General features: G+C 50.8%; 1 protein-coding gene across 1 annotated transcript in view; it reads left to right on the top strand.

Moving 5' to 3' along the window:
* LOC135565161 (b(0,+)-type amino acid transporter 1-like) overlaps positions 1 to 13,375 on the top strand; it is a 49,385-nt gene that overhangs the window by 31,706 nt on the left and 4,304 nt on the right. Inside the window, exons 4-5 of the mRNA XM_065011221.1 lie at positions 10,904 to 11,070; positions 11,943 to 12,066. Coding sequence (XP_064867293.1) covers positions 10,904 to 11,070; positions 11,943 to 12,066 — 291 coding nt within the window. The remainder of the gene's footprint in view (positions 1 to 10,903; positions 11,071 to 11,942; positions 12,067 to 13,375) is intronic.

The following is a 13,375-nucleotide window of genomic DNA, read 5'->3' as shown; positions in this document are numbered from 1 at the left end:
TCTGTCACTAGTGTAGGGCTCTGACCAGCTACTGGTTAACGTCTGTCACTAGTGCAGGGCTCTGACCAGCTACTGGTTAACGTCTGTCACTAGTGCAGGGCTCTGACCAGCTCACTGGTTGACCACGTCTGTCACTAGTGACCAGCTACTGGTTAACGCTCTGACCAGCTACTGGTTAACGTCTGTCACTAGTGTAGGGCTCCCTGACCAGCTACTGGTTAACGTCTGTCACTAGTGTAGGGCTCTGACCAGCTACTGGTTAACGTCTGTCACTAGTGCAGGGCTCTGACCAGCTACTGGTTAACGTCTGTCACTAGTGTAGGGCTCTGACCAGCTACTGGTTAACGTCTGTCACTAGTGTAGGGCTCTGACCAGCTACTGGTTAACGTCTGTCACTAGTGACCAGCTACTGGTCAGCGTCTGTCACTAGTGCAGGGCTCTGACCAGCTACTGGTTAACGTCTGTCACTAGTGCAGGGCCTGACCAGCTACTGGTTAACGTCTGTCACTAGTGTAGGGCTCTGACCAGCTACTGGTTAACGTCTGTCACTAGTGCAGGGCTCTGACCAGCTACTGGTTAACGTCTGTCACTAGTGCAGGGCTCTGACCAGCTACTGGTTAACGTCTGTCACTAGTGTAGGGCTCTGACCAGCTACTGGTTAACGTCTGTCACTGTAGTGCAGGGCTCTGACCAGCTACTGGTTAACGTCTGTCACTAGTGTAGGGCTCTGACCAGCTACTGGTTAACGTCTGTCACTAGTGTCACAGGGCTCTGACCAGCTACTGGTTAACGTCTGTCACTAGTGCAGGGCTCTGACCAGCTACTGGTTAACGTCTGTCACTAGTGCAGGGCTCTGACCAGCTACTGGTTAACGTCTGTCACTAGTGAGGGCTCTGACCAGCTACTGGTTAACGTCTGTCACTATGTAGGGCTCTGACCAGCTACTGGTTAACGTCTGTCACTAGTGTAGGGCTCTGACCAGCCTGTCACTAGTGGTCGGACCAGCTCTGTCACTAGTGTAGGGCTCTGACCAGCTACTGGTTAACGTCTGTCACTAGTGCAGGGCTCTGACCAGCTACTGGTTAACGTCTGTCACTAGTGCAGGGCTCTGACCAGCTACTGGTTAACGTCTGTCACTAGTGCAGGGCTCTGACCAGCTACTGGTTAACGTCTGTCACTAGTGTAGGGCTCTGACCAGCTACTGGTTAACGTCTGTCACTAGTGCAGGGCTCTGACCAGCTACTGGTTAACGTCTGTCACTAGTGCAGGGCTCTGACCAGCTACTGGTTAACGTCTGTCACTAGTGTAGGGCTCTGACCAGCTACTGGTTAACGTCTGTCACTGGTTAACGCCTGTCACAGGCTCTGACCAGCTACTGGTTAACGTCTGTCACTAGTGCAGGGCTCTGACCAGCTACTGGTTAACGTCTGTCACTAGTGTAGGGCTCTGACCAGCTACTGGTTAACGTCTGTCACTAGGGCTCTGACCAGCTACTGGTTAACGTCTGTCACTAGTGTAGGGCTCTGACCAGCCTGGTTAACGTCTGTCACTAGTGCAGGGGCTCTGACCAGCTACTGGTTAACGTCTGTCACTAGTGCAGGGCTCTGACCAGCTACTGGTTAACGTCTGTCACTAGTGTAGGGCTCTGAACAGCTACTGGTTAACGTCTGTCACTAGGTGCAGGGCTCACCAGTGTAGGGCTCTGACCAGCTACTGGTTAACGTCTGTCACTAGTGCAGGGCTCTGACCAGCTACTGGTTAACGTCTGTCACTAGTGCAGGGCTCTGACCAGCTACTGGTTAACGTCTGTCACTAGTGCAGGGCTCTGACCAGCTACTGGTTAACGTCTGTCACTAGTGTAGGGCTCTGACCCAGCTCACTGGTTAACATCTGTCACTAGTGTAGGGCAGGGCTGTTATACCCCAGTGTCTAGTGCAGGGTTTCTGGTTAACGTCTGTCACTAGTGCAGGGCTCTGACCAGCTACTGGTTAACGTCTGTCAAAGGGCTCTGACCAGCCACGTCTGTCACTAGTGTAGGCTTTTTCTGACCAGCTACTGGTTAACGGTCACTAGTGCAGGGCTCTGACCAGCTACTGGTTAACGTCTGCTTGCTGACCAGCTACTTTGGCCAATAAAATGGACGAGCTCTGACCAGCTACTGGTTGGGAGTACCGATTAAACTACCAACGGGACATCACTAAGGGCTCTGACCAACTGGTTAACGTCTGTCACATCTGACCAGCTACTGGTTAACGTCTGTCACACTGACCAGCTACTGGTCAGCGGCTGGTTAACGGCCAGTATCACTGGTTGCGTCTGTCACAGGGCTCTGACCAGCTACTGGTTAACGTCTGTTACTAGTGTAGGGCTCTGGCTAGTCTGATAGAACTACTGGTTAACGTCTGTCTGGCTCTGACCAGCTACTGGTTAACGTCTGTCACTAGTGTAGGGCTCTGACCAGCTACTGGTTAACGTCTGTCACTAGTGTAACAGCTACGGTGTCTGGTTAACGTCTGTCACTAGTGTAGGGCCGACCAGCTACTGGTTAACGTCTGTCACTGGAACAGCTGGCGTCTGGTTGACCAGCTACTGGTTAACGTCTGATGTAGGGCCTGACCAGCTACTGGTTAACGTCTGTCACTAGTGTAGGGCTCTGACCAGCTGGTTAACGTCTGTCACTAGTGGTGACCAGCTACTGGTTAACGTCTGTCACTAGTGTAGGGCTCTGACCAGCAGGACGTCTGTCACTAGTGTAGGGCTCCTGACCAGCTACTGGTTAACGTCTGTCACTGCAGGGCTCTGACCAGCTACTGGTTAACGTCTGTCACCAGTGCAGGGCTCTGACCATAGTTAACGCCTGTCACTAGTAGTGCGAACGCAGTCTGGTTACGCCTGTCACTAGTGCAGGGCTCTGACCAGCTACTGGTTAACGCCTGTCACTAGTGCATCTGAACAGCTACTGGTTAACGTCTGGTGCAGGGCTCTGACCAGCTACTGGTTAACGTCTGTCACTAGTGCAGCTCTGACCAGACTGGTTAACGTCTGTCACTAGTGCAGGGTGACCAGCTACTGGTTAACATCTGTCACTAGTGCAGGGCTCTGACCAGCTACTAGTTAACGTCTGTCACTAGTAGGGCTCTGACCAGCTACTGGTTAACATCTGTCACTAGTGCAGGGCTGTTATACCCAGTGTCTATGGGTTTTATACGAATAAACCCCCACTCCACTCAATTCTGCTTGCAATCTTTGGCCAATAAAATGGACGAGTTATTGGGAGGATTAAACTACCAAGGACATTAAAAACTGTAACATCTTAACAGCGAAACAACGCCATATCAATATACAACTGGCTGGTTATACGATGTACCGGCAGGATAGAACAGCGGTGTCTGGTCTGGTACCGGCAGGATGGAACAGCCTACGATGTACCGGCAGGGGATGGAACAGCGCGTCTGGTTATCGATGTACCGGCAGGATAGCGGTGTCTGGTTAACAAAGGATAGAACAGCGTCTGGTTATACGATGTACCAGCGGCAGGATAGAACAGAGGATAGAACAGCGGTGTCTGGTTATACGATGTACCGGCAGGATAGAACAACAGCAGGATAGAACAGCGGTGTCTGGTTATACGATGTACCGGCAGGATAGAACAGCGGCGTCTGGTTATACGATGTACCGGCAGGATAGAACAGCAGCGTCTGGTTATACGATGTACCGGCAGGATAGAACAGCGGCGTCTGGTTATACGATGTACCGGCAGATAGAACATGGAACAGCGGTGTCTGGTTATCGATGTACCGGCAGGATAGAACAGCGGTGTCTGGTTATACCGATGTACCGGCAGGATAGAACAGCGGTGTCTGGTTATAATGATGTACCGGCAGGATAGAACAGCGGTGTCTGGTTATACGATGTACCGGCAGGATGGAACAGCGGTGTCTGGTTATACGATGTACCGGCAGGATAGAACAGCGTCTGGTTATACCGCGATGTTACCGGCAGGATGGAACAGCGGTGTCTGGTTACGGCAGGATGGAACAGTGTCGAGCGTCAGGATGGAACAGTACCGATGTAGGATGGAACAGCGGTGTCTGGTTAGGATAGAACAGCGGTGTCGATGTACCGGCAGGATGGAACAGCGGCGTCTGGTTATACGATGTACCGGCAGGATAGAACAGCGACGTCTGGTTATACGATGTACCGGCAGGATAGAACAGCGGCGTCTGGTTATACAATGTACCGGCAGGATGGAACAGCGGCGTCTGGTTATACCATGTACCGGCAGGATAGAACAGCGGCGTCTGGTTATACGATGTACCGGCAGGATAGAACAGCGGTGTCTGGTTATCGATGTACCGGCAGGATAGAACAGCGGCGTCTGGTAAAACAAGGGGCGGCGGATAGAACAGCGGTGTCTGGTTATACGATGTACCGGCAGGATAGAACAGCGGCGTCTGGTAAAACAAGCGGGCGGCGGACTATGTAGTTTTGTAAACAACAGCTGATATCTAAGAACGTCTCGAGCCATTGCTCACCCGAGGTAGAGTTTCTCATGATAAGCTGCAGACCACATTACCTACCGAGAGAGTTTTCGTCTATATTCCTTGTAGCTGTTTACATACCACCACAGTCAGAGGCTGGCACCAAGAAAGCATTGATTGAGCTGTATTCCGCCGTAAGCAAACAAGAAATTGCTCACCAGAGACAGCGCTCCTAGTGGCCGGAGACTTTAATGCAGGGAAACTTAAATCATTTTTACCTCATTTCTATCAACATGTTAAATGTGCAATTGGCTTCATCAATAAGTGCATCGATGACGTTGTCCCCACAGTGACAGTACGTACATACCCAACACGAAACCAAGAATTACTACAGGCAACCTCCGCACTGAGCTAAAGGGTAGAGCTGCCGCTTTCAAGGAGTGGGACTCTAACCCGGAAGCTTATAAGAAATCCTGCAGGGCCTGCAAACCATGACAGACTACAAATGGAAGCACAGCTGAGAGCTGCCCAGTGACACAAGCCTACCGGACAGGCTAAACTACTTCTATGCTCAAGCCGAGGTAAATAACACTGAAACATGCATGCTATACTGGAAGACTGTGTGATCACGTTCTTCGCAGCTGATGTGAGTAAGACCTTTAGAAAGGTCAACATTCATGGCCACAGGGCCAGATGGACTACCAGGACGTGTACTGCGAGAATGCGCTGATCAACTAGTAAGTGTCTTCACTGACATTTTCAACCTCTCCTGTCCGAGTCTGTAATACCAACATGTTTTAAGCAGACCACCATAGTGCCTGTGCCCAAGAACACTAAGGTAACCTGCCTCAATGACTACAGACCCATAGCACTCACGTCTGTAGCCATGAAGTTATTTGAAAAGCTGGTCATGGTTCACGTCAACCATCATCCCAGAAACCTAGACCCACTCAATTTCCATACCGCCCCAACAGATCCACAGATGATGCAGTCTCTATTGCACTCCACACTGCCCTTTCCCTCTATTCATTGACTACAGCTCAGCATTCAATACCATAGTGCCCTCGAAGCTCATCAATAAGCTAAGGACCCTGGGACTAAACGCCTCCCTCTGCAACTGGATCCTGGACTTTCTGACTGGCCACCCCCAGGTGGTAAGGGCAGGTAACAACACATCCGCCACGATGATCCTCAACACAGGGGCGCCTCAGGGTGCGTGCTCAGCCCCCTCCTGTACTCATTTAACATTACATTACATTTAAGTCATTTAGCAGACGCTCTTATCCAGAGCGACTTACAAATTGGTGCATTCACCTTATGACATCCAGTGGAACAGCCACTTTACAATAGTGCATCTAAATCTTTTAAGGGGGTGAGAAGGATTACTTTATCCTATCCTAGGTATTCCTTAAAGAGGTGGGGTTTCAGGTGTCTCCGGAAGGTGGTGATTGACTCCGCTGTCCTGGCGTCGTGAGGGAGTTTGTACCACCATTGGGGGGCCAGAGCAGCGAACAGTTTTGACTGGGCTGAGCGGGAACTGTACTTCCTCAGTGGTAGGGAGGCGAGCAGGCCAGAGGTGGATGAACGCAGTGCCCTTGTTTGGGTGTAGGGCCTGTGTAGGGCCGTTCCCTCACAGCTCCGTAGGCAAGCACCATGGTCTTGTAGCGGATGCGAGCTTCAACTGGAAGCCAGTGGAGAGAGCGGAGGAGCGGGGTGACGTGAGAGAACTTGGGAAGGTTGAACACCAGACGGGCTGCGGCGTTCTGGATGAGTTGTAGGGGTTTAATGGCACAGGCAGGGGAGCCCAGCCAACAGCGAGTTGCAGTAATCCAGACGGGAGATGACAAGTGCCTGGATTAGGACCTGCGCCGCTTCCTGTGTGAGGCAGGGTCGTACTCTGCGGATGTTGTAGAGCATGAACCTACAGGAACGGGCCACCGCCTTGATGTTATTTGAGAACGACAGGGTGTTGTCCAGGATCACGCCAAGGTTCTTAGTGCTCTGGGAGGAGGACACAATGGAGTTGTCAACCGTGATGGCGAGATCATGGAACGGGCAGTCCTTCCCGGGAGGAAGAGCAGCTCCGTCTTGCGAGGTTCAGCTTGAGGTGGTGATCCGTCATCCACACTGATATGTCTGCCAGACATGCAGAGATGCGATTTGCCACCTGGTCATCAGAAGGGGAAAGGAGAAGATTAATTGTGTGTCGTCTGCATAGCAATGATAGGAGAGACCATGTGAGGTTATGACAGAGCCAAGTGACTTGGTGTATAGCGAGAATAGGAGAGGGCCTAGAACAGAGCCCTGGGGACGCCAGTGGTGAGAGCACGTGGTGAGGAGACAGATTCTCGCCACGCCACCTGGTAGGATCGACCTGTCAGGTAGGGACGCAATCCAAGCGTGGGCCGCGCCGGAGATGCCCAACTCGGAGAGGGTGGAGAGGAGGATCTGATGGTTCACAGTATCGAAGGCAGCCGATAGGTCTAGAAGGATGAGAGCAGAGGAGAGAGAGTTAGCTTTAGCAGTGCGGAGCGCCTCCGTGATACAGAGAAGAGCAGTCTCAGTTGAATGACTAGTCTTGAAACCTGACTGATTTGGATCAAGAAGGTCATTCTGAGAGAGATAGCGGGAGAGCTGGCCAAGGACGGCACGTTCAAGAGTTTTGGAGAGAAAAGAAAGAAGGGATACTGGTCTGTAGTTGTTGACATCGGAGGGATCGAGTGTAGGTTTTTTTCAGAAAGGTGCAACTCTCGCTCTCTTGAAGACGGAAGGGACGTAGCCAGCGGTCAGGGATGAGTTGATGAGCGAGGTGAGGTAAGGAGAAGGTCTCCGGAAATGGTCTGGAGAAGAGAGGAGGGGATAGGGTCAAGCGGGCAGGTTGTTGGGCGGCCGGCCGTCACAAGACGCGAGATTTCATCTGGAGAGAGAGGGGAGAAAGAGGTCAGAGCACAGGGTAGGGCAGTGTGAGCAGAACCAGCAGTGTCGTTTGACTTAGCAAACGAGGATCGGATGTCGTCGACCTTCTTTTCAAAATGGTTGACGAAGTCATCTGCAGAGAGGAGGAGGGGAGGGGGATTCAGGAGGGAGGAGAAGGTGGCAAAGAGCTTCCTAGGGTTAGAGGCAGATGCTTGGAATTTAGAGTGGCAGAAAGTGGCTTTAGCAGCAGAGACAGAAAGGAAAATGTAGAGAGGAGGGAATGAAAGGATGCCAGGTCCGCAGGGGGCAGTTTTCCTCCATTTCCGCTCGGCTGCCCGGAGCCCTGTTCTGTGAGCTCGCAATGAGTCGTCGAGCCACGGAGGCGGGAGGGGAGGACCGAGCCGGCCTGGAGGATAGGGGACATAGAGTCAAAGGATGCAGAAAGGGAGGAGAGGAGGGGTTGAGGAGGCAGAATCAGGGAGATAGGTTGGAGAAGGTTTGAGCAGAGGGAAGAGATGATAGGATGGAAGAGGAGAGAGTAGCGGGGGAGAGAGAGCGAAGGTTGGGACGGCGCGATACCATCCAGTAGGGGCAGTGTGGGAAGTGTTGGATGAGACGAGAGGGAAAAGGATACAAGGTAGTGGTCGGAGACTTGGAGGAGTTGCAATGAGGTTAGTGGAAGAACAGCATCTAGTAAAGATGAGGTCGGCGTATTGCCTGCCTTGTGAGTAGGGGGAAGGTGAGAGGGTGAGGTCAAAGAGGAGAGGAGTGGAAAGAAGGAGGCAGAGAGGAATGAGTCAAAGGTAGACATGGGGAGGTTAAAGTCGCCCAGAACTGTGAGAGGTGAGCCGTCCTCAGGAAAGGAGCTTATCAAGGCATCAAGCTCATTGATGAACTCTCCGAGGAACCTGGAGGGCGATAAATGATAAGCATGTTAAGCTTGAAAGGGCTGGTAACTGTGACAGCATGGAATTCAAAGGAGGCGATAGACAGATGGGTAAGGAAAGAGAATGACCACTTGGGGAGATTAGGATCCCGGTGCCACCACCCCGCTGACCAGAAGCTCTCGGGGTGTGCGAGAACACGTGGGCGGACGAGCGAGAGCAGTAGGAGTAGCAGTGTTATCTGTGGTGATCCATGTTTCCGTCAGTGCCAAGAAGTCGAGGACTAGAGGGAGGCATAGGCTGAGATGAACTCTGCCTTGTTGGCCGCAGATCGGCAGTTCCAGAGGCTACCGGAGACCTGGAACTCCACGTGGGGTCGTGCGCGCTGGGACCACCAGATTAGGGTGGCGCGGCCACGCGGTGTGGGAGCGTTTGTATGGTCTGTGCAGAGAGGAGAGAACAGGGATAGACAGACACATAGTTGACAGGCTACAGAAGAGGCTACGCTAATGCAAAGGAGATTGGAATGACAAGTGGACTACACGTCTCGAATGTTCAGAAAGTTGCTTACGTAGCAAGAATCTTATTGACTAAAATGGTTAAAATGATACAGTACTGCTGAAGTAGGCTAGCTGGCAGAGGCTGCGTTGTTGACTATGTAGGCTAGCTGGCAGTGGCTGCGTTGTTGACACTACACTAATCAAGTCGTTCCGTTGAGTGGGCGATAATTACGTAATTATCTTTGATACAATGACGGCTATGTAGCTAGCTAGGAAGAAGTTTCTACAGTGCTGCTATTCGGGGGGCTAGCTGGCTAGCTAGCAGTGTTGATTACGTTATGTTGCGTTAAAAGAAGCGACAATAGCTGGCTAGCTAACCTAGAAAATCGCTCTAGGCTACACAATTATCTTTGATACAAAGACGGCTATGTAGCTAGCTATGTAGCTAGCTACGATCAAACAAATCAAACCGTTATACGGTTTGAAATGAAATGAAAATGTGATACTACCTGTGGAGCGAGCGGAATGCGACCGGGTTGTTGAGTGCGGAAGTTCTATTCGGTAGACGTTGGCTAGCTGTTGGCTAGCTAGCAGTGTCTCCTCGTTAAGGCGACAAATAGCTGGCTAGCTAACCTCGGTAAATTAAGATAATCACTCTAAAACTACACACTCTAAACTACACAATTATCTTGAATACGAAGACAGCAAAGACAACTATGTAGCTAGCTAACACTACACTAATCAAGTCGTTCAGTTGAGTGTAGTAGTTTCTACAGTGCTGCTATTCGGTAGACGGTGAACGTTTGCTAGCTGGCTAGCTGCTGGGCAGATAGCAGTGTAGACTACGTTAGGACGACGAAATACGATAATTACGCAATTATCTTTGATACAATGACGGCTATGTAGCTAGCTAAGAAGAAATTGCTAAGATTAGACAAATCAAATCAAATCAAATCAAATCAAATTTATTTATATAGCCCTTCGTACATCAGCTGATATCTCAAAGTGCTGTACAGAAACAAAGTGCTGTACATCAAACCGTTGTACTATAATGAAATGTAATGAAAAGTTATACTACCTGAAGTGCGGACCGAGTGCGGATGCGATCGTTCGCTCCAACCCTGTTCACTCATGACTGAATGGCCAGGCATAACTCCAACACCATCATTACGTTTGCCGATGACACGACAGTGCTAGGCCTGATCACCGACAACAACGAGACAGGGAGGAAGTCAGAGACCTGGCCGACAACAACCTCTCCCTCAGCGTGATCAAGGAGATGGAGATGATTGTGGACTACAGGAAAAAGAGGACCGAGCATGCCCCCATTCTCATCAGCGGGGCTGCAGTTGAACAGGTTGAGAGTCAGTTCCTTGGTGTCCACATCACCAACAAACTAACATGGTCCGTCGTGTACACCATGACCGTCGTGAGGTGGGCAACGAAAAATCCATTCCCCTCAGTGGACAGAAAAGATTTGGCACGGGTCCTCCCAGATCCTCAAAACTTCTACATCTGCACCATCGAGAGCATCTTGACTGGTTGCATCACTGCCTGGTACAGAGGGTAGTGCAACGGCCCAGTACATCACTGGGGCCAAGCTTCCTGCCATCCAGCACCTCTATACCAGGCGGTGTCAGAAGAAGAGCCCTGAAAATTGTCAAAGACTCCAGCCACCTAGTCATAGACTGTTCTCTTTGCTATCACATGGCAAGCGGTACTGAAATGGAGCACCAAGTCTAGGTCCAAGAGGCTTCTAAACAGCTTCTACCCACAAGCCATAAGACTCCTGAACATCTAGTCAAATGGCTACCCAGACTATCCACATTGACCTCCCCTCTCCACACCATATTTGTTTTTAAACTGCACTGTCGGTTAGGGGATTGTAAGTAAAGATTTCACTGCTCATGTGACTAATAACATTTGATTTGACAATCAGGTGAGTTCCTAACTAGTCAAGTTCCTAACTAGTCAAAAAAGACCTAGATAACCAGGGTGAGTTCCTAACTAGTCAATTAAGACCTAGACAACCATGTGAAAGGAAATCCCCTGAAGGAAATCCCCTGAAGCAGGACTAGTGTCAGCTAACTGCCTGTCTCTGAGCCTGCCTGTCTGCCTGCAGGGGCGCTGTGCTACGCGGAGCTGGGCACCATGATCACTAAGTCTGGAGGGGGAATATGTGTACTTGATGGAGGCCTATGGCTCAGTGATGGCCTACCTCTACTCATGGAGCACCATCATGGTCCTAAAGCCCTCCTCCTTCGCCATCATCGCCCTGAGCTTAGCAGAGTATGCCTCCACGCCGTTTCTACCCAGGATGCACTCCTCCCATTGTGGTCACCAAGTGCCTGGCTGCAGCGTGCCATATGTGAGTGTAAATAGTTCTAGAATTATGAAAAATCCCAATAGAAAACAATTGGCATGCATTTCCTGAATGGACTTAAATTTTCTTTCCAATCATATTGGAGGAGAAGATCCAAGGTCCCTCCCCTCTGAACTTCTTCTCCAATGCCTTTTGAGAAGAGAGGATGCCTGACTTAAATTAAAACCATGGCTCTATCTCAATTTTTCTTTCCAATCGTATTGGAGGAGAAGATCCAAGGTCCTCCCCTCTGACCTTCTCCTCCAATGCCTTTTGAGAAGTGAGGATGCCTGGGATCGAGTAAAGATGCATTTTAAAAGTCATGACTTGACCCCCACCGTCCTCTTCCTGCCTTGTGTTCTCCTCCTCCTCCCTCTTCCCCTTTCTCCTCCTCTTCCCCTTTTCTCCTCCTCTTCCCCTTTTCTCCTCCTCTTCCCTTTTCTCCTCCTCTTCCCCCTCCTCTTCCCCTTTTCTCCTCCTCTTCCCCTTTTCTCCTCCTCTTCCCCTCTTTCTCCTCCTCTTCCCTTTTCTCCTCCTCTTCCCCCGTCTCCTCCTCCTATATACCATCAACTGTTGTTGTTCACTTGGCAGAAACAACCTAAACTGATCCCAAGGCACTACACTGGCAAACACTAGTTATGTACTGCCCCATTGTTCAGCCTCGTGTGTGTGTGTGTGTGTGTGTGTGTGTGTGTGTGTGTGTGTGTGTGTCAGAGGGGTTGACTACAGCAGAGCCAACTTCTGTCTCGAATGGATCAATAAAATATTCCTCCTCTTCTTCCTTCCTCTTCCTCCTCAGTTGATCGTGTTGGTGAACTGTCTCAGTGTGAAGCTAGCCAGCTATGTCCAGAACTTCTTCACTGCAGCCAAGCTTCTCATCATCCTGGTCATCATAGTGGCGGGCATTGTCCTCTTGGCACAAGGTTGGTACTTTACACATTCTGTCTGTTTCCCTTATGGCACCCTATTCCCTATATAGTGCACTACTTTAGACCAGAGCCCTATTCCCTATATAGTGCACTACTATCGACCAGAGCCCTATGGAACCCTATTCCCTAATAGTGCACTACTTTAGACCAGAGCCCTATGGTACCCTATTCCCTATATATAGTGCACTACTATAGACCAGAGCCCTATTCCCTATATAGTGCACTACTTTAGACCAGAGCCCTATTCCCTATATAGTGCACTACTATAGACCAGAGCCCTATGGAACCCTATTCCCTATATAGTGCCTGGATACCACCAGGCTACTGGTCTGTAGACAGGAGACTGGTCCCACCAGGCTACTGGACTGTAGACAGAAGACTGGTCCCACCAGGCTACTGGTCTGTAGACAGGAGCCTGGATTCCACCAGTCGTTCCCTAGAGCCCTATGGATCCCTCAGAACCCTATGGATCCCCAGAGCCCGATAGATCCCCCAGAGCCCAAAAGATCCCTAGGAGCCCAAAAGATCCATCTGAGCCATACAGATCCTTCTGAGACTTACACTGTCGATCCCCCAGATACCTATACTGTCGATCCCCAGAGCCGTATACTGTAGATCCCCCAGATCCCTATACTGTAGATCCCCAGAGCCCTATACTGTAGATCCCCCAGAGCCCTATACTGTCGATCCCCCAGAGCAGAATACTGTAGATCCCCCAGATCCCTATACTGTAGATCCCCCAGAGCCCTATACTGTCGATCCCCCAGAGCCCTACAGATCCATCAGAGCCCTATACTGTAGAACATCCCCCAGAGCCCTATACTGTAGATCCCCAGAGCCCTATACTGTAGATCCCCCAGAGCCCTATACTGTAGATCCCCCAGAGCCCTATACTGTAGATCCCCCAGAGCCCTATACTGTAGATCCCCCAGAGCCCTATACTGTAGATCCCCGAGAGCCCTACACTGTAGATCCCCCAGAGCCCTATACTGTAGATCCCCCAGAGCCCTACACTGTAGATCCCCAGAGCCCTACACTGTAGATCCCCAGAGCCCTATACTGTAGATCCCCCAGAGCCCTATACTGTAGATCCCCCAGAGCCCTATACTGTAGATCCCCCAGAGCCCTATACTGTAGATCCCCAGAGCCCTATACTGTAGATCCCCCAGAGCCCTATACTGTAGATCCCCCAGAGCCCTATACTGTAGATCCCCCAGAGCCCTATACTGTAGATCCCCCAGAGCCCTATACTGTAGATCCCCCAGAGCCCTATAACTGTAGATCCCCCTAGAGCCCTATACTG

The sequence above is a fragment of the Oncorhynchus nerka genome, linkage group LG27 (genome assembly GCF_034236695.1).
Source record: "Oncorhynchus nerka isolate Pitt River linkage group LG27, Oner_Uvic_2.0, whole genome shotgun sequence".
In the NCBI taxonomy this organism is placed as follows: Eukaryota; Metazoa; Chordata; class Actinopteri; order Salmoniformes; family Salmonidae; genus Oncorhynchus; species Oncorhynchus nerka.
The sequence above is the reverse complement of the archived record's forward strand: the minus strand, read 5'-3'. Positions and strand labels throughout refer to the sequence as shown.